Source organism: Cervus canadensis, chromosome 11, assembly GCF_019320065.1.
Source record: "Cervus canadensis isolate Bull #8, Minnesota chromosome 11, ASM1932006v1, whole genome shotgun sequence".
Taxonomy (NCBI): domain Eukaryota; kingdom Metazoa; phylum Chordata; class Mammalia; order Artiodactyla; family Cervidae; genus Cervus; species Cervus canadensis.
In genome coordinates this window covers 50,915,989-50,936,768 of record NC_057396.1, presented here as the reverse complement: position 1 = coordinate 50,936,768, position 20,780 = coordinate 50,915,989, and the positions used below count along the sequence as shown (strand labels likewise).

The window sequence follows — 20,780 nt, the reverse complement described above, 5'->3', positions numbered from 1 at the left end:
ATTTCTGCTGTATGTTCTAAGAGGAATGCAGACCTCTCTCATTGTGACTCTTAAAATTACTGTAATTACTTATATCTTAACCCTTGCTGGACTTAAACTCAATGAAAGTAGAGACCACGTCTTTCTTGTTCATAGTTTCTAGACACATTCCCCAGTGCCTAGCACAGTGCCTGGGATATAACTGAAGGTGAGAGTTGACTTGAAGGATTTGGTAATCATATTATCCTATCAAAGAGTTTGGGAGAAGATTTAGTGATGAGTGTATTGAAACTAAGCAAAAGAAAATAACAGGACAATTATTAACTCTAGGAAAAAGTCCAAGGAAAAATCTTAACAAAAATGGAAGTTCAATCACAAAGTCCTATGAGGCTTGACTATGAATAATATTTACATAGTCAAAATCAGAGTCAACAGAACTGTATTAATTACATTAGACTTCACAGGTTGTTAACATTTTGACATTTTCCTACACTGGTTAGTAAACAGTAGCTACCCCAAGCTCCCTGAGTACCCCACTGCCACTGTTCCAGCTGCCCTCACTGCCCGCCCTGCACCCCCACCACCCCACTCCCCACCCCCATTTTAGAACTCCTTGAGCCTTCCCAGGGTTCACAACTGCAGAGACAACAGCTAGCACAGCCTGGGGCTTCAGACCCTGCTGGAAAGGCCAGCATCTGTTTGGATCAGTCACTGCCTGTGTAAGTAGGCAGTCTCTAGCCCATCCTGGGCACTGCCTTTGGCATCCCCAGAAGGCTTAACTCAGCCTTGCTTGCTACACTTACGTGGGCCCAGGAAGTTCTGCATAGGAACACCAGGCTGTCAGCCAGTGGTCAGCCTGCCCCTCCTCCCACACTTCAACCCCCTTTCATAATTGTTTTGCCTTCCCCCAGCAGGCTCATACCTCACCCCTCTAGAAACAGTAGTCCTGGAGAGAATGCTGGCGTCTCAGAAGGCAAATATTTTTAATGGTACTCCTGGTCATAATATGTAACAAAAAATTGTGATATAATTATACTGGAAGATGGGGCAGGGAAGTGGTGTTAGAGAAATCTTCCATTGTTCAAAATCAATATACAATGCACTTAAAAATCAAGAAACAGAAGGATAGTTGTATTATTTGGAAAACAGAAGTAAATTCCAAAAGAAACAGCTGGAAGAGTTGAAATTGTCTAGTTATCTCCAAGGAGAAGGGCTTAGTATGGGGAGACATGGGACAATAATCTACCATTTTTTATTAGAAGCTTTAGAGAAAATTGACTTTTGAAGCGTGTACACATTCCTTTTCTTTTCTTTTAGGAGACTATTCCAGGAATCCTGATGAGAGGTGATGGTCAATGGTGATGGCAAGGAGAGAGAAAAATGGATCCAAAGTTATAATTAGGATTTTAATTAGCATAACTTGGCAATTGCCTGGTGCATAGAGTGAGGGAGGAGGAGAGAGCAGAATCACAAAGATTTCGGCATGTAAATTGGGGTTAGAGTAGGACTGCTGTTTTTTTCCTTTTTTCTTTAACATGGAGATGCAGACTTTTATTTATTTATTTTATTTGGCTGCACCAGGTCTTAGTTGTGGCATACAGGATCTTTAGTTGTGGCATGTGGGGTCTAGTTCACAGAGAAGGGATATTTGAGCTGGGTCTTGAAGATAACACAGAAGTTCTCAGTTCCACAAAGGATGAGATCTGTGGTGAGTGGATATGTTAAGAGAAAAGATATTCCAGGCAAGGGTGATGGGGAGTAATAGGAAGTACAAAGGCACGAAAGTATTGGAACATTATTTTGGAGGGAAAATATTGAGTTGTTCTGTGCAGTTGCAGTGTGGGAGATATCTTGGGGAAGAAAATGGTGGAAAATAAAGCAGGAATGAGAGTTTGTGGCCAGAACCCAAGAGCCTGTAATGTAGTCCCAGTGGTCCTATCTCTTGAGTTGGTGGCAAAATAATAGATACAAGTCTTCTGAAAAACAACTTGGAGGGACTTCCCTGGTGGTCCAGTGGCTAAGACTCCGAGCTCCAAAGGCAGGGGGCCCCAGTTTAATCTCTGGTCAGGGAACTAGATTCTACTTGTCGCAACTAAGTTTGCATGCTGTAACTAAAAGATCCCGCATACCTCAGGTAAAGATCCCATAGGTTGTAACTAAAGATCCCACATGCCCGCAATGAAGATCAAAGATCCTGTGTGCCATAACTAACACTCAACATAGTCAAATAAATAAATGAAAATAAAAATATTTTAAAAACTTGGAAATATACATGAGACATTGTTAAAATGAGTCTAACATCTGTTCTGGTGATCCTGTTCCTGGAGGATGTTCTTTTTTTTTTTTTTTTTCCATTTATTTTTATTAGTTGGAGGCTAATTACTTTACAATATTGTAGTGGCTTTTGCCATACATTGACATGAATCAGCCATGGATTTACATGTGTTCCCCATCCCGATCCCCCCTCCCGCCTCCCTCCCCATCCCATCCCTCTGGGTCATCCCAGCGCACCAGCCCCGAGCACTTATCCATGCATCCAATCTGGTCTGGTGATCTGTTTCACACTTGATAATATACATGTTTCGATGCTGTTCTCTCTGTACATCTGTGTCTCTTTTTCTGTCTTGCATATAAGGTTATCGTTACCATCTTTCTAAATTCCATATATATGCATTAGTATACTGTATTGGTCTTTATCTTTCTGGCTTACTTCACTCTGTGTAATGGGCTCCAGTTTTATCCATCTCATTAGAACGGATTCAAATGTATTCTTTCTAATGGCTGAGTAATATTCCATTGTGTATATGTACCACAGCTTTCTTATCCATTCGTCTGCTGATGGGCATCTAGGTTGCTTCCATGTCCTGGCTATTATAAATAGTGCTGCAGTGAACATTGGGGTACACATGTCTCTTTCAGATCTGGTTTCCTCGGTGTGTATGCCCAGGAGTGGGATTGCTGGGTCATATTGCAGTTCTAGTTCCAGTTTTTTAAGGAATCTCCACACTGTTCTCCATGGTGGCTGTACAAGTTTGCATTCCCACCTGGGGGTTGTTCTTAAGGAATACTTTTTTTTAAAAGATGGAGTGAGCAATATATATGAAGATATTTATTGCATCATTATTGAAAACAGCAAAAAACTGGAAAACAGGCAACATTTCCATTAGAGAATACCTAAGTAAAAGATGATGCATTCATCCAGTGAATATTAAATATACAGGCTGGAGTTCTTGTCAGAATTAAGGTGGACTCATCCAAGAGGCTTTCTGGGCTCAGTGGAGGTGAGAAAGTTCAAAGTGGGCAGAAGAAGAATGGCAGAAGCAGAGCAGACCCTATGTCAGTCCCAGCAAGGGCAGAGGCAGGGGAGCCACCATTATGGGGCATGTGCCTTTTGGTGTCTTATTTAACCCTCACAGCAGTAGCAATCCTATGAGGGTGGTACTAACTGCATCCCCACAATACAGACAAGGACCTGAGGTTCAAAGGATGGAGTGATCTGCCCAGGGCTATCCAGCTTTGAGGTAGATTCCAGCCCAAGTCTATGCAATGGCAGAGCAGCCAGTGCTTTCCTCTGCACCATGATGCCAAGAGTCAATGACCACGATGTTATCTATGGGGCATCCTTTTCATATGACACTGGCAATCTTTCTTCAGTCTTGAGCAAGCAAACAAAGTCGAGATTGTGTGGACACCAGATATGAACAGTAAGTGGAAAAACAGAAAAAGTTGCATGATAGAATGTTGAGCAATAAGAATATGTAATTTTATCAGTGATCAAAGCTGCTCCCCCACCCCACCAGGGACTTCCCGGCTGTCCAGTGGTTAAGAATTCACCTTCCAATGCAGGTAATATGGATTTGATCCCTGGTTGGGGAATGAAGATTCCACATGTAGGGCAACTAAGCCCACAAACTTCAACTACTGAGCCCGCATGCTCTGGAGACTGCAGAGAAGCCTGCACTGCAATGAAGAGCCCATGTGCCTCCACTAAGATCTGATGCAGCCAGATAAATAAATAAATATTAAAAAATAATAAAGTGCATGAGGTAGAGGTCTTTGTATTTTATTTGATTTATTGGCTACTCTGGATCTTTGTTGCTGCACGCAGGCTTTCTCTAATTGCAGTGCTTGGGCTTCTCATTGCGGTGGCTTCTTTTGTGGAGCATGGGGGATCTAGGGCTAACAGGTTTCAGTAGCTATGGCACACAGACTTAGTTGCCCTGCGGCGTGTGGGATAGAACCAAGGATCGAACCTGTGTTCCCTGCATTGGCAGGCAGATTCTTAACCACTCAACCACCAGGGAAGTCTGAGCTGAAGGTCTTACATTAAAAAAAAAAAAAAAACTGCCTCCCCCAAATTGTGCTCACAGTCAATAGCAGGAAGGGGCAAGAAGAAATGGAAACAGATGATGAGTGAGTGAATGCTCTTTCCTCTTTCTCCTATTTTTGAAGTTTCTGTTTTTATCACTATTTTATTCGCACAATAAAAAATCAATTTACAATGAAAAATGGAAACAGGGAGAAAATATGAAACCCTGGGGTGTCCCGTGGCTATGCCTTGAGACCACCAGTAGCTCCTGGCCTTCCAAAGCCACTTGGATGGCAGCACACTTAAAGAAGTTGGTTTCTTCTGGACAAAGGAGGAAAGGAGAGAAAGGTACTGCACGACCCAAGCCAGGAGGCCTCAGGTCCTCACTGTCATGCTTCATATGTTGGTGTCATAGCTGCATCGGTGAACCTCTCACCTGGACTGAGGAGGCATCGCTGTAACCAGGGCTTCTTAGACCAGGCCACTTTGTATCTGATGGTTGTTGCTGTTCCCCATTCATTTTTATTGTTGGTTATCCTGGCTTGGATTTGGGCTTGCTAGAGGAAGAGCCAGTATAGGATTCTCTCTGATTGAGGGACAGAGGCCAAGGTGACCTCAGCCAGCAAAAAGAATAGTGAAATAGAAATATCCATGCCTTGGTTTCAGAGCAAGGGTCCAGCAAGTCTTCTTTTGTTCGTGCATACACTCCTTTGTTGTTATTTATTCACTAAGATGTGTCTGACTCTTTGCAACCCCATGGACTGTAGCCCACCAGGCTCCTCTGTCCAGTGGGATTTCCCAGGCAAGAATACTGAAGTGGGTTGCCATTTCTTTCTCCAGGGGATCTTCCTGACCTAGGGATTGAACCTGTATCTCCTGCCTTGGCAGGTGAATTCTTTACTACTAAGCCGCCTGGGAAGCCCTTACACTCCCTATCTCACTCAGTTTTACTCTGTCCTCTAGATCGCCATTCCTTTCAGGATTCCACGCACTGGCCATGCTATTCCTTCAGTCTAGAGCGCTCTTTATGATGTTTCCTGACAGAGCCAAAACCCACCCATTCTTTAATAACACTTCCTTGATAAAGCTTTTCCCCATCTCCTCTTCGGAAATAAATCATTCCCTTCTCTGACTCCCACAACATTTGATTTGTATCTTTCCTATGGCAATTGTAATTTTCTGCAGTATGTTATAGTTATTTATGTCCACGTCTGTTTCTCCCACTAAATGGTGAGTTTCTCAAGGTGGCCATAGAGCCTGTCTTATCCAAGTCTGATTCCCCACACACCCTGGCCAATGCCTGGCATATGGTAGGTGCTCAGTCAAAGTGTGGAATGACGTTAAATCAAAATAGCTGAGTTCTTCCTCTTTTTGGGTCGTGGACTCTCTGGGAAAGCTGTTGAGATTGTAGGCAGATGACCAATTGGTTATATATCTGTTTCTTTCCTGTGCATTTTGCAAGGGGCAGGAAGAGGAAGAGAGTTAAAGCTATCTATGGATCCATATTGCAGAGATTTCAGCCAGGGGTCCTTAGAGAGGGTAGTAATATGAATAATAACTAACATGTGCATAGACTCTGACACTTTCACACCCATTAACTCTGCTGGGTCTCACAAGGACTGTAGGATGTAGGCTGGGTAGGCAATATTTGGCTTGTCCCAACGTACAGCTGAGGAACCAAAGGCTCAGAAAAATGATTTGCTCAAGATTACATCAACTCAAAGGAGAGCTGAGACTCCAGGCCAGATCTGTTGATTTCAAATCACACACTCGTGGGGTTGTAGAGGTGACAAGAACACAGAAGTAAGAGATTACTTTTGTTAAATGTTTGTGGAATGAAAGAAGAATACCCACAGTTTAACCCTTGAGAAGGTTTACCTGCATCAGATTCCAGTCGTTATCCTCATGCATGTTTATTTTCTCACCTAGGGGTTCAGTTCCTCAAAGACAGAATCTATGCCTGCTCCTTTATTTCTCTTCCCACAGCTCAGGCCTTTGGCGGCCCCCTCACTTTTGCTGGGTCTTGGTTTCCATGTCTGTAAAATGAGGAGGCTGAGCTAGAAGTTTAAATCAGGTCACATTCCCACCAGCGCCCAGCATAGAGCCTGGCCCACGATTTCCATCACCCTCCTTGTGGACGACTCTCAGCTCCAACGCTAGAGGCCTCTAGGACTCCAGCTGACATGATGGAGTGTGTACCCCGCACGTCGCAGCCTCTTCCCAGGCTGGCCGTGGAAACTGAGCCTCCTCCAGACGGCAGGGCTGCCCCGCTCACACGGATCAAGTTGGGAGCCTCATTAGTCATGTCAGATGACATAGTTAACACTTGGGGCCAGCACAACCAGTTCATCAAAAGCTCCTATGTGCCTGGCTCCATCACTGCGGCTGAGGAACTACTGTATGTGGAGCAGACAGCACATCAGAGGAGCAGTGCCAGAGTGCTTCCAAATTGGTTTTGATTAATTGCATGGACATGTCTTTAATTGGTGCCAGGGTAGCGGCCAGAGAACTTATGGGAAAGCAGGATGTTATGCTTTCATTCCCTGAAGTCCCATAAAGCAATGAAAGATGAGGAACAGAATCACTGCTCGTTGAAAATTTATCGACCGTGCAGACCCAGAAAACACAAATAACTATCTGAATCGAAACCTAACCTCATTTTCCCAACTCATTGGAAGCCATGCATGTTCCCCTCTGTGCCCCTGCCTGCCTGCTGAGATGTACAATCAAGTGAAAGGTGTGATTTCTGAGAAATGAGTGCTTTAGTGTGGAGACGGCACACTCGGCTTTCCCAGATGGGCGCAGAGGTATCTGGGAAGGTCTCTCCCCTCAGAAACATCTGCTCCTCTGGCACATCAACATCCTTTGAACTGATATCAGATGTTGATCCACTTTGGGTGAAGCATTCATTCACACATTCATTCTTTCTTTTCCCTCCTTGGAGATTTGTATTGAGTGTGTCTTAAATACATAGCACGGTTCTGGGGAATACAGAACGGAGTCAAGTACAGATCCTTCCCTAAGGAAAACAGTTAACTAGGGGAAAACAGAGGACAGGTCCATAGATGAACTACTGCATAATGGTTGCATCACAAAAAATGAAGCATTGAGATTTGCCATCAAGAAGACTGGGGTTCAAATCTTAGCTCTGATTCTTATTTCTTAGTCATCGCAGAAGTCACCCTGATTCTCTGAGTTTTAACTACAGAATGGGATAAAACCACTGCACTGGGTAATCATGAAGCTTATAAGAGGTTGCAGAGTTGAAAGAACAGGGTACAGGGCCTGGCATTGATCAAAAAATGGTTGCCAATTCTGAATAAGCATCACCGGGGAGGTTCTAAGAAAGTGCTATGTGAGAGTTCATGTATTCAGGAAACAAATGTTTACCAATCACATACTCTGTGCCAGGCTCTAGGGATTTAAGAAAAGAAGTTCTGCCAGCAATGAGACAGGTCCACTAGGTAGCAGCAATGCTGTATAGCTCGGCACATGCGTGTGCATGCCAAGTCCTTTTAGTCATGTCCAACTACGTGCGAACCTACGGACTGTAGCCTACCAGGCTCCTCTGTCCACGGGATTTACCAGCCAAGAATACTGGAGTGGGTTGCCATGCCCGCCTCCAGGGGATCTTCCCGACCCAGGGATCGAACCCCAGTCTCCTGTGTCTTCTGCATCGCAGGTGCAATCTTTAACCTGAGCCACCAGAGAAGCCTGCTATGTATGGTAAGAATGGCAAATCGTTACAGGTGTGCTGACAGAAGCCTGCTCTGAGTCAGTGGGGAGGAAAGGAGACAATGGTCACTCTTACCTAGGGTAAAGAAATAGGACAGATATGCCTAAAAAGGCAATGCTTGGGCCAAGTCCTGAAAAATGAGAAGATTTTCATTTGTAGCTAGAACACAAAAGGGTATTCTACACACAATAACACAGTGTTCTTTTTGTTTCTAGAACAAGCAACGATTATCCCCTGGGATTTTGGAATCAGCTTCTCTCTTTTTATGGGAAGTTCTTTCCTTAGATTTTCCCAAAATGACTGCTTAACATTTATAACCTGGTATTTTCTCATTTATTCCTTTGTTTCTTGTATTTCTCCTTCACTAGAATGACTGATCCAAGAGAACACGAGATCTTGGCTTTTCTCTTCACTCTATCACAGCATCTAGAACACTGCCTGCCACAGTGTAGGTGTCTGATACATATTTGTTGCCTGAATAAATAAATAAACTTCAGGAGGCTCAGGAAGGCATACTGCCATCAAAGAAATATAAACACACTGCCTGGTGCACTGTTGGCATTTAATTTTTTTTCTCATAAAATTGAATGAGAAATAACTAAAGCACATGCGTGCTCAGTCGTGTCTGACTCTTTGGGACCCCATGGACTGTAGCCTGCCAGGGTCCTCTGTCCATGGAATTTCCCATGCAAGAATATTGGAGCAGTGACTGATCCATGTTGATGTATGGCAAAAACCACCACAATATTGTAAAGTAATTAGCTTCCAATTAAAATAAATAAACAAAAAATTTTAAAAAAGGATACCGGAGTAGGTTGCCATTTCCTTCTCCAGGAGATCTTCCTGACCCAGGAATCAAACCCACTATCTCTTGCATCTCCTGAATTGGCAGGCAGATTCTTTATTGCTGAGCCACCTGGGAAGTCTCACCTAAAGCACAGGCTGGAGGAATTAAGATAGGAAGTAACAGAAGAGGTGGTCTCCGAGCTGCTCCCTGAAGGCCAAGAAGGGTGACAACATGATGGGGATGTTAGAAGGGCTTCAGGAGGATTAAGTAAGATAGCTTTTAAATCTCTTCCAACCTTGAGCTTCTAAGACTGTCTCCCAAACAAATCATCTCTTGCCACCCTTTGGGGTCTCCTCATCACACCCCTCCTTTCTACCCCACCCTGTCTGGAGTCTGTAAGGACATCTGACACACCATTTCCTGCCAATGTAAATCATGAACTGATGTGTGATGCTTGTTCTCAGTTTTTACCATCCCCCACGTGGAGATGGCCCCATAACTCAGGGTGGAGGCCCCAGGCAAGGATAGCCTTTCCACAGGGTGGCAAATAAGGTGGAACTGTTTACCCACCAGCACCTTCCTGGCCCTGCTCCCAGATAATTTTATGTCCTCTGGTCCTGAATCTGCTTCTTCGTTGGATGCACCTCAGTTCACTTGCTAGAGCACTGATGTGTGACTATTTAACTGCCTCTGCTTCCTGTCCCAGTGATGCTGGGCTTTAGGGAGCATGGGAGAGAGACAAGAAAGAGAGCTTTGTATGAGGTAAGCTTTGACAGTCATAATAAAGGCCCCAAACTAGCTTATACACACACAGTGCTCAACAATTTACAAAGCCCTAGAGAACTCCAGTTCATCCCTCAAGACCCTGCACCTCTTTTCACTCACCTTCAACTCTCCCAGGCAGAGCTAATCCTTCCCTCCACACTTTGTAGAGCATCCATTAGATCCCTTATTACCTTGTAATGAATTTGTGTACGTGTCTCATTTCCTTCATTAAACCATCAACTTCTTGATGACAGATTTCTTCTCTCCTAGTTAAACACATTTCTTTCTTAAAAAGTACTTTTCATCATACATATTTTTCTAATTATAAAAGTAATATTTATAATGATCAAAATTGTATATATAAATGTATAATGAAGAAAATTTTAAATCACCTATAATTTCATCACCCAGATAAAACCACTGGTAACATGTTTAATATATCTTGAGCCTTTTTGTAGCATATAGAAAGTAAAAATGGACTATATAATACATGCAGTTTCAGAGTCTGGCTTTAGCATCTTTTCATTGTGAACATAAACACATCATTGACATTCTTCGAAAACATTATTTTAAATGGCTGCACTATTTTCATTTAATGAGTTGACCACAATTTACCTGACAGTTTCCTCATTGAGAGACATTTAGGCTAGTTACTTCTTTTTACTGCTTTTCCAAATAAAATGAGTACCTGTACCAATAAGTCTTTATCTACATCTTTGACTATTTCCCTCAGGAAGATTCCTAGAAATGGAATGTCTAGGTCAACCGGTTTAAACTCCTTACGCTGGTTCTTGATGCTCACTGCCAAATTGTTCTAAGAACCAATTTATACTTCCAGCAGTGCATAAGTGTGCCCATCTTACAGTGTCCTCACCTACAATTAGTATTATCCCATTGGAATCTTTACCAACCACAGTGATCTTCTCACAATTTCCCTTAGGCTGGGTAATTTTTCTTAAACACAGCAAAAATTATTCAACCATACAGAGTTGTCTTCTTCTGAGATATTAACCTAAGGAGGGTATATTTGTTTGAACAGATCTTTTACGGCTGTAAATATTTCTATACTTTTGATTTGAAAATTGCTCAAAGAGCAGAAAGTTCACTCTTTTGCACCTCAATTGCAATATAATTCTGTCTTTGGGGAATGATTTTTTATTTTCAGCAGCCTCAAAAGCCATTTGGAACTCATGGCAAATGAGATGAGGAGCTGCAGCTGGGTTTGAGTCAGAAATGAGGTGTAATTTTACAGTAATGAGATTGAGGTCTTTTTGTGACTTGTAAAGAGGAGTCCCACAGGATTTCTTGGGCAGAAGTGGCATCATCATAACAAGTGCCAGGCCTCCCTACAGGACCATTCAAAGTGCCTACAGGCAGGAGGAGGCATGAGTCTAGCTTGTATACGATCTGTCTACCCAGGACTTCATCATTATAGCCCCAGGTACAGGCGTCAATTCATTTCAGAGCTGGTTCTGTTCCACTTTCTCTCTTCATCGAGCCCACTTGGCCCTGATGTGACTCCAAGGCCAAGATCTTAAAGGGCCAGTTTAGGGGGAGGGTGTCTCCAGCATTGCTGCGTTGGCAGGTGGGTTCTTTTACCGCTAGTGACCCCTGGGAAGCCTCTGGAAAACAACAAAGGCTGCGGAAGCGGCAAGCATTCAAGAATGGGATTCAAACCTACAGCATGCAGAACACAATGGATTAGCAGCCTGTCACTTTAACCACTCGGCCACCTCACCCAGGTGGCACTAGTGGTAAAGAACCCGCCTATCAATGCAGGAGACGTGAGAGACACTAGTTCTAACCCTGGGTCGGAAAGATCACCTCCAGGTGGGCATGGCAACCCACTCCAGTATTCTCGCCTGGAGAATTCCATGGACAGAGGAGCCTGGCAGGCTACAGTCCATGGGGTCACAAAGAGTCAGACATGATGAGAGACTGAGCAGGCACCTAGGTGATTTTACTTCACAGGATAGTTAGAAATGGGAACTACATAGAATCACACCAACATAGACGTACACAGATGCACAGTCACACAAAATAGCTAACATGTATTGAGCACTTACTCTGTGCCCAGTACTGTGCTTTATATGCATGTGGCCAACACCGCTGTTTGACTCCTTAGAAGCTGCTTCTCTCTTTCTACTTCCTTAGAAGTGATTGTGTAGTCCAGTTCCGGCAAGTGAGATTTAGGTAAAACTCTCCTGGGAGTTATTGGGAGAGCTTTTGCTTTCCTAAGGAAACAGGACTGCTAAATCCGGGCTGTTTTCCCGCCCCCACCCTTTTCTGCCTTGATCTTGGAGGTAAAGGTTGGGCATCGCAATCATATTGTAATCTAGATGGAAAGACCAAAGGAGCACCTCTGTTATGTAAGAAAGTGACTACCTATTTGGTTAAGTCACTGCTAGTTATTGCTTGCAGCTAATAGTATTCTAATACACATGCATAAAAGATATCCACACATAATAAGATGCCCTATAAAGTGTTTCCACTGATACACTTGTTCAAACACAGTTCCTCCTTTCAGAGAACTAATGATATGAATGATGATCATCTCGTATTTATGTAGCACTTGGCAATTTGCAAAAGATTTTCACATCCATTTTGTCATTTGTTCCTTACAACTCTGTAAGGAAGGCAACTTTTTATGTGAAAAATCCTTTTCAATTGCAAAAGGATATTTAATAAGTATTTTAGAATGCTCATATGTTACACATAGGCTTGTCTTCTTTTCTTTTTTTCCTTTTTTCCTTCTTTCTTTCCTTCCATGCCAACCCTGGGCCTGTTTTTCTCAGACTCACCCCTCAGCCTTCTGCTCTGTTGTGCTCTGTAATGCAGGGACATTGATCCATTCAGGCTTGGAATCCAGGCTCCAGTGTGTCTGACTTTGGCCTAGGGAAAGTATCATACTAGCAGGAGATTGGAGCTAGGTGGGGGTGGGAAGGAAGAGGCTGGGATGTTTTTTGCCTCCTGCCCCCCACCACCATCTGCCTCAGTGGCATTTCTGGCTGCACATTTTCAATGGCTCCTGCTCCCAGTGCTAGGGTTCAAGCTTCTGACCACATGGCTCCTGGCTTCCATCTCCTGGCTCCCCATACTCTGTGAGACTGCTTCCTCCCTCTGCCCCTTTGATTTATGGACAGCAGTGGTTTCCCTAAGCTCTGGGCTGCCTCTCCATCCCCTATCTTATCACCTGTGTAACCAGTCCACTTCATTAGGTCCCACCACTGTAAATATTTGACCTGTCCTCTTTTTCCTCAGTTACACTCATTGATCCATATCACCTTTTTAGGGCACCCACTCAGGGCCAGGTTCTGTGCAGGACGCACAGGGCAAGAGGTGTGCTAGTCTATGGAGCAAAGCGAAAAGCTTCAGAGTGTGATGGTCTCTGCTGAGACATCCCTAAACTCAGCAAAATTTACAGGCAAGTCTTGCCATTGCTGGGGCTTCTTCCTTTTTCCAGAGGCAAGCCAGAGACAACGTGCGGGACCCTCGGTATGTCCCCTTCACTACCCACTGCACGAGTGAGTTTGGGGGTGCTTCTGGATGGCGGCAGAAATGCCTGTTGGCTTCCACCTCCTCCCAGGCAAATGCTCCTACCAAGGGCTCTCAGGCTCAGGACAGCCCGGCTTCCATGACCTGCATTGTACTCCCTTCCCTTCTCTTCTAAACAGCCTTACCTAAAGAAGCAGGAAGAATCTTTTACAGAGTATTTGCTTCAGCAAAATGCCAGAGATGAATTATCCATAAAAGTCAATAATGGAAAGAAGCCAGTGGTACCAAGTCACCTTGAAGATGCTTATATATCTTGCATGGGATTCTGCAAATAGACTGGACAAAAATCCCATTTAAAGTTTTATGGCTTTGGCAATGTAGACAACCATTCTGAGTTTCAGTTTTCTCACTCACAAAATGGAGACAATAAATGTCTTCCTCATAGGATGCTTGTTTCTGATCTGAGAAACTTTGAAACATGACCAATTATCCTAACATAGATGGGTTCTCCCCCCAACTATAGACACGTGGAGATGTTGTATGAGCTATAACAGACAAGTTATATTTTTATTGCCAATTTTGAAAAAAAATATAAAGAGGAATCTCTAGATATAAGAAAGGAAAAAGAAATGGAAAACTCAAAGCCATAACAGGGCACAGGTGACATGCCTGAGCTGCCACAGAGATTTCACACTTAGTTATAGATCCTGAGAGCTGCAGGCCAGGGTTACACTGTACAGTAAGGAGTAGAGATGGAGCTTCGGTCCTGGACAAGTAAGAAAGTTGGAACAGAGCCCACTGCAGAAAGCCCTGACATTGGAAGCTCTGTCCCCTTCCATGAAAAGAAGACTAGCAAAACTCTATCCCAAGGTCAGAGAAGTTCAAGGAAGCTATATGTCTGATGAGGCCTGGGGTAGGGAAAAAAATGGCACTCATGAGAAACAGAAACTCTAATCACTGCCAAATGCTATGGGGGGTTTAAATTTACTCTACCTGCATGTGAAAACAGCTACTGAGATAAGTTAACATAAAATTCTTGGATTAGGGCTGAAGTAAGACCTATTAAAATTCTTAGGTTTAGGCTGAAGCGAATTCAAAATAGCTCTGCGGGTTGCTTAACAATTCAGGGCTTGCAGATCCACTAGAAAAAGCAATCCTTGATGAAGATGCTCACAAAAAACATGAACCCCATTAGGAAAGAAATGAGCAGAATGGAGAGTCAATCGACATAACAAACTAGAAAGAAAAAGGGTAAAAACAGAACCATCTGAAAGAGATTATGAATTAGGATGATTAAAATAGATATAAGAGAAGCAATAGAAGCCATAATAAAATAACAGAATAGTATAAGAGGAAAAGAGTGGGGAGATTTAAAAAACAACCATGTAGAACTTCCTGAAATAAAAGACACTGCCACTGAAATTAAAAACTCAGAGGATATTAAACTACCTATAGATCTAGCTGAAGAGGGAGACTTAGAAGAAAAATTTGAGGAAATTACCCAAAACAGAATAAAAAGAGAGAAAAGAGATAAAAAACCTGAATAAGAATTTAAGAGATATGAGCGATAAAAAGAGAAAGTCAGGCAGATGTTTAATAGGAATTCCAGAAAGATTTAATAGAGGGAATGATGGAAAATCATTATTAAAAATATTACAGCTATATAAGTCAGGGTTCTCCAGGGAAACAGAACCAACAATTTCATAACTAGTCATACCCTGATGAAACTGCAAAACCACAAGGCAAAGAGAAAACTATAAAAGCCCTCAGTGAAAAGGGCCAGATTACCAAAAGGGATGTTAACTATGACAGCAGCCTTTTCATCAGCAACAATGGAAACCAGAATACAAGAGGATAATATCTTCAAAACGTGGAAAAAGAATAAACCTCAAACTACAATTCTGTACAAGTTAAATTCATAAGTGACACCAAATTTTCAGCGATTTGCGGACAAGTGAAGATGATGAGTTTACCTTACACAAACTTTGCTGAAAGAAAATGAGTGGATACATTTCAGTAAGAAGAAAATAATTCAGTCCAGAAAAATAAGTTAGATGTAAGGAGGGGGATGCAAGCAAGGTGCTAGAGTCAGTTCACAGCAGCCCAAAGAGCCGATTCTTAAAATTTCAGGAATTTTGAGAACTGGATGTTAAACAGTCATTGCTAAAAGTTAAATCACACAAACTTACACTTAAATGAATTACTTTAAAATAAAGCTTTAAAATCCTCACAATGTATCACTTCTTAATTATTTTACTACAACTTTGCTACTATCTATCCTCTTGAGGTTATTTATATCTCTCGTATCTGTATGGTTGAAATAAGGTGTAATGGTGTGCTGCTGGGCATCTTTTCCCTTTCTCCAGATTTCAGTGATTGTCATATTGCTAGCTTGAGTATAGCTTGAGCACCTCAGAGATCAACAAATGCTACAAATCAAGACTACCTTTGGACTTCTCCCTTTGGACAATGGATGAGAACCCACCTGTCAATGCAGGGGACAAGGATTTGATTCCTGGTCTGGGAAGATTCCCCATGCTACAGGGCAACTAAGTCCATGCACCAAGACTACTGAAACCTGTGACCCCGAGAGCCCATACTCTGCACAAAGAGAAGCCACCACAATGAGAAGCTCAGTGCTTTGTAACTAGAGAGTAGCTCCTGCTCTCCACAACTAGTGAAAGCCTGCATGCAGTAAGGAAGACCCAGTGCAGCCAAAAAGAATTAAAAAAAAAAAAAAAAAAAGACTCCCTTACTCCCTACCATATGAGAGCTGATTGTTACTATCTATCAGCACGTGGGGCTTCCCAGGTGTCCCTGCTGATAAAAAAAAATCCGCCGGCCAGTGCAGGAGACAGACATAAAAGATGTGGGTTCAATTCCTGGGATGGGAAGATCTGCTGGAGGAGGGCATGGCTACCCACTCCAGTATTCTTGCCTGGAGAATCCCAATGGTCAGAGGAGCCTGGAAGGCTAAGTCCATGGGGTTGCAAAGAGTTGGACACAACTGAAGTGACTTAGCATGCATCAGCACAGTGCTGAATATAAGCAATAATGGTTTCCACTGCTAGGTATATGTCCAAGAGGACTGAAAACATATGTCCACAAAAATACTTAGATACAAATGTTCATAGCAGTGTTATGTATAGTCGCTAAAAAGTAGAAATAAGTCAAATGTCCACCAACTAGTGAACAGACAAAATGTAGTTTATCCATACAATGGAGTATTATTAAGGCATAAGAAGGAATGAAGAACTGAAGTACATATTCTAACATGAATGAATCTTGAAAACATTGTGCTAAATGAAAGAAATTAGACATGAAAAGCCATACACTATATGATTCCATTTATATGAAATATACAGAATAGGCAAATCCGTAGAGACAGGAAGTAGATTAATGGTTACCAGGGGCTAGGGAAAGAAAGCTGAGCGCGGAAGAATTGATGCTTCTGAACTGTGGTGTTGGAGAAGACTCTTGAGAGTCCCTTGGACTGCAAGGAGATCCAACCAGTCCATCCTAAAGGAAATCAGTCCTGAATATACAATGGAAGAACTGATGCTGAAGCTGAAACTCCAATACTTTGGCCACCTAATGCGAAGAACTGACTCATTGGAAAAGACCCTGATGCCGGGAAAGATTGAAGGCAGGAGAAGGAGATGACAGAGGATGAGATGGTTGGATGGCATCACTGACTCAATGGACATGAGTTTGAGGACGCTCCAGGAGTTGGTGATGGACAGGGAAGCCTGGCATGCTGCAGTCCATGGGGTTGCAAAGAGTTGGACACAACTGAGCAACGGAACTGAACTGAACTGAGGGTGTAGGGATAGGAGGTAGGGGGTAATACCAGTAATGAGTATCAGATTTCTTTGGGGGATAGTGGTGGTTGCACAATCTTGTGAATATGCTGAAAATTATTGAATTGTAACTGTAAAAGGGTGAATTTTATTGTATGCAAGAAAGGACTTGGGGAACGAGGAAGGGGTAGTTAGGGAGTTTGGAACTGACATGTACACACTGCTATGTTTAAAATGGATGACCACCAATGATCTACTCTATAGCACAGGGAACTCTATTCAGTGTTGTAACAACTTAAATGGGAAAATAATTTGAAAAAGACTAGATATATGTATAACTGAATCACTTTGCTGTACATCTGAAACTAACAAAACATGTTAACCAACTATACTCCAACGTGAAATAAAAAGTTAAAATGAGAAAGAAATAAAGAAAGGTAGGCAGAGAAATTGGTATGTGTGTTTGTAAATCTGAATAAATACTGGCTGTTAAAACATCTAATGGAGGGAGTTGAGTGGTTAAAAGTAAGTTGGAACCAAAATACTGAAAACCAAATTACCTGGAAGATAGAAGGGGCTGGAGAGCAGAATTAAAGAATTCTAAAGTTCCTGAAATCCTCACAATGACCTAGTGATTAACTTAACAATGTTAGGTTGAGTATGCACATTAGTAAGGGAGGAATATCCACTGAAGGAATATAATTAGAAAGGATAATTTCCAAACCACTAGTGAGACTAAAAAGGGGGTAAAGAAAATAACCAAAGTAAAAGAGGGCAGGATAAGAGAATAAAGCAAATAAAACACGTAGCAAATGACAAAACAAAGGGGGAAGATATCTCCAATATATCAAAATGAAAAGAAATGTAAACATGCTTATGAGACAAAGATTCTTAGATTGGATTTTAAAAAATCCAGCTGTATGTTGGTTACAAGAATGCATTCAAAAGTTAAGGACACAGAAGTGTTAAAAGGATGGGGAAGATATACTAGGCAAATACAAAATGAAATAATGCAACAATAATAGATTTTAAGTCAAAAAGCATTGTTAGGGATAGAGTCAAATGCCTTAATGATAAAAGGGACAGTTCACCAGGAAGATATAATGACCAGAACATATTTGTTCCAACTGGAAATATTGCCTCCAAATATATAAGACAGAATTACAAGGAGAAATGGACAAATCCACATAGTGGGAGATTTTGACACATCTCCCTCAGTAGCTGATAGAGTAAGAAGACAAAATATTTGTAAGGCTATAGAAGATTTGAGCAACACAAAGATCACTTTTTCTTTCTATCTTTCCATACTTCCATTCCTGGGCCTTGAAAATTCCTCCTTCCTGTAGCTCTACACTGAGTTAATTGCCAAGCATTGTGGATTCTCACTGTAAAGTGGGCTGGTTTCCTGCCAACACCCTTTCATCCTGGAGTTAATTCTTTGGCTCAGGCTTTAGTTGTCTTGCCTGAACCATTGTAATTGGTTCCTAATTGATCCCCCTATATTTATGGAGAACTGCCCAGATGACATGTGGTTTAGGAGTTTCATGTTGACACTATACATTTTATTGTTGGATTAAACCAGACCAACGGAGAAGGCAATGGCATCCCACTCCAGTGCTCTTGCCTGGAAAATCCCATGGATGGAGGAGCCTGGTGGGCTGCAGTCCATGGGGTCGCTACGAGTGGGACACGACTGAACAACTTCACTTTCACTTTTCACTTTCATGCATTGGAGGAGGAAATGGCAACCCACTCCAGTATTCTTGCCTGGAGAATCCCAGGGATGGGGGAGCCTGGTGGGCTGCCATCTATGGGGTCGCACAGAGTCGGACACGACTGAAGCGACTTAGCAGCAGCAGCAAACCAGACCAAAAGTACTACAATATTTCAGTACCAGTGGAATTACTTTTACTGAACTGAGCTCTGGTGAGAGGTTATCGGCTATTTGGAGGGATGGTAAAGACAGAATCCTGGGAAACTCCTTCTGGATGGAATATTATTCTAGGCACACACTGTAACCTCTTTGTGAGGAATATTGGGAGGAAATATTCTGAAATCTGTATGTCTCTTATACAAGTTTGTATGTATTGTATGAACACTAAATCAAGTAACCAATTTCCACTTTACTAGGGTCAGTAGAGAACTCACAGCCAAGCTTGCTAGCTACTTTTAGTAAGTACAGTAGTTCTCCTTTGTCTGCTGTTTGCTTTCCACAGTTTTAGTTACCTGTGGTCAACTATAGTCAGAAAATACTAAGTGGAAAATTCTAGAAATAATTCATAAGTTTTAAATTGCATTCTATTCTGAGTAGCTTAATAAAATCTCATGCTGCCTGCTCTATTCTATCCAGGATCCCCAACCATAATGTCATTCGTTCCTGACATCCAACCATCAACATTGTCATAGTTCTCAATCCAGTATCACCTGGAGCAGATGATTCTCATCAACGCATCAGAAGGTCAGTAGTAGCCTAGCGATACATCACAATATCAACTTCACTCACCTCACTTAATCTCATCACACAGAAATTTTATCATCTTACACCATACAGTGAGTACAGGACATAATATATTTTGAGAGAGACCATATTCACATATTTTTTATTATAGTACCTCATTATAATTATTCTATTTTGTTATTCATTGTTGTTGTTGTTAATCTCTTATGGTGCCTAATTTATTAAGTTTTATCATAAATACGTGTGTATAGGAAAACAGTACATATAGGGTTCACATTACTTGTGGTTTCAAGCATCCACTGGGGGTCTTGGAATACATCCCCTGCAAATAAAAGGGCGAGACTACTGTATTCAGAATAATAATAGCTAATATTTATTGAATGCTTGCTCTGAACCTAGCACTGTTCCAAATGCTTTCCATGTACTAATCTATTTAACCCTCATCTCATTCCAATGAGATAGGATCATTAAGATCTTCCCTTAAAGATGAGGAAATTGAGACCCAGAAAGATTATATAACTGGCCCAGGGTTTTAAAAAAAATAAATGCGCAACATTAGAGTTGTGAGTCGTTTTATTTGGGGCAAAATGAGGACTATCACCTGGGAGACAGCATCTTAGATAGCTCTGAGAAACTGCTCCAGAGAGGCAGAGGGGAAGGCCAATATATATGTGATTTTGGTGAAGGGAAACTACATGCAATCAAGCACATATTTTTTTGCAGAAGGATTTTGCTAGTCATGAGGAGAAGTCATCACCATGAAGGGTTTTAGTGCTTTTCTAGAAATGAGGAGATATAAGAATTGGGCTCATAAAATCAGCTCCTAAAAATATCCAAATATCTGAAGGCTTGTTCTGCCAGTGTTTCCTGGAGTACAGAGTGCCTCATTTCTGCTCTCCACTCTGAGCTCCTTTCAGGGAGTGCTGAAAATCAGCAGCTGCAGCAGCACATGATTTAATCCGTGTAGACAGCAAGTGCCAATTTGTAGTTGACAATAGCTAGTAAGATGGAAAACTAGAATCTGAATCCAGGCAGTCTTTTTCCAGAGTCCATACTCTTAACCACTATATATATTACATCTTTAAGTTTTATGGTATGCACACCCTTGAGCTAATTATAAGCCCTAGCTCTATTAATTTTCTGTGTTGCTTCTGGCCAAGATGTAGTAATAGGGATTAGACCTATTTCTGGACAAAATATATGAAACAATGATTTTTAAGACATTGGATATCAGGTAACTAAACATAGTGATTCCTAAAAGATGGAAATAAGTGAAGTAAGCCCTATGATTATCTCTGCTTTCCTCCTGGAGAGGATTTCCTAGCCTTGGTACCGAGAGAGCAAACGCAGGCAGAACTCAATAGTTTCCCTGAGTTGAGGAGATGGAGTGGGGAGTCTGGGGTGGTTAAGGTGGTGAGTTCACAGAGAAGAACGCCAAAAAAAAAGAGAGA

General features: G+C 42.0%; 1 protein-coding gene across 1 annotated transcript in view; it reads right to left on the bottom strand.

Annotated features, from left to right (window-relative positions):
* Positions 1-6,664: 6,664 nt before the first annotated feature.
* The window catches only part of GVQW3 (GVQW motif containing 3), a 29,032-nt gene continuing 14,916 nt past the window's right edge, over positions 6,665-20,780 (bottom strand). The window contains exon 2 of the mRNA XM_043482357.1: positions 6,665-6,925. Within this exon, the coding sequence (XP_043338292.1) occupies positions 6,665-6,925 (261 nt within the window). The remainder of the gene's footprint in view (positions 6,926-20,780) is intronic.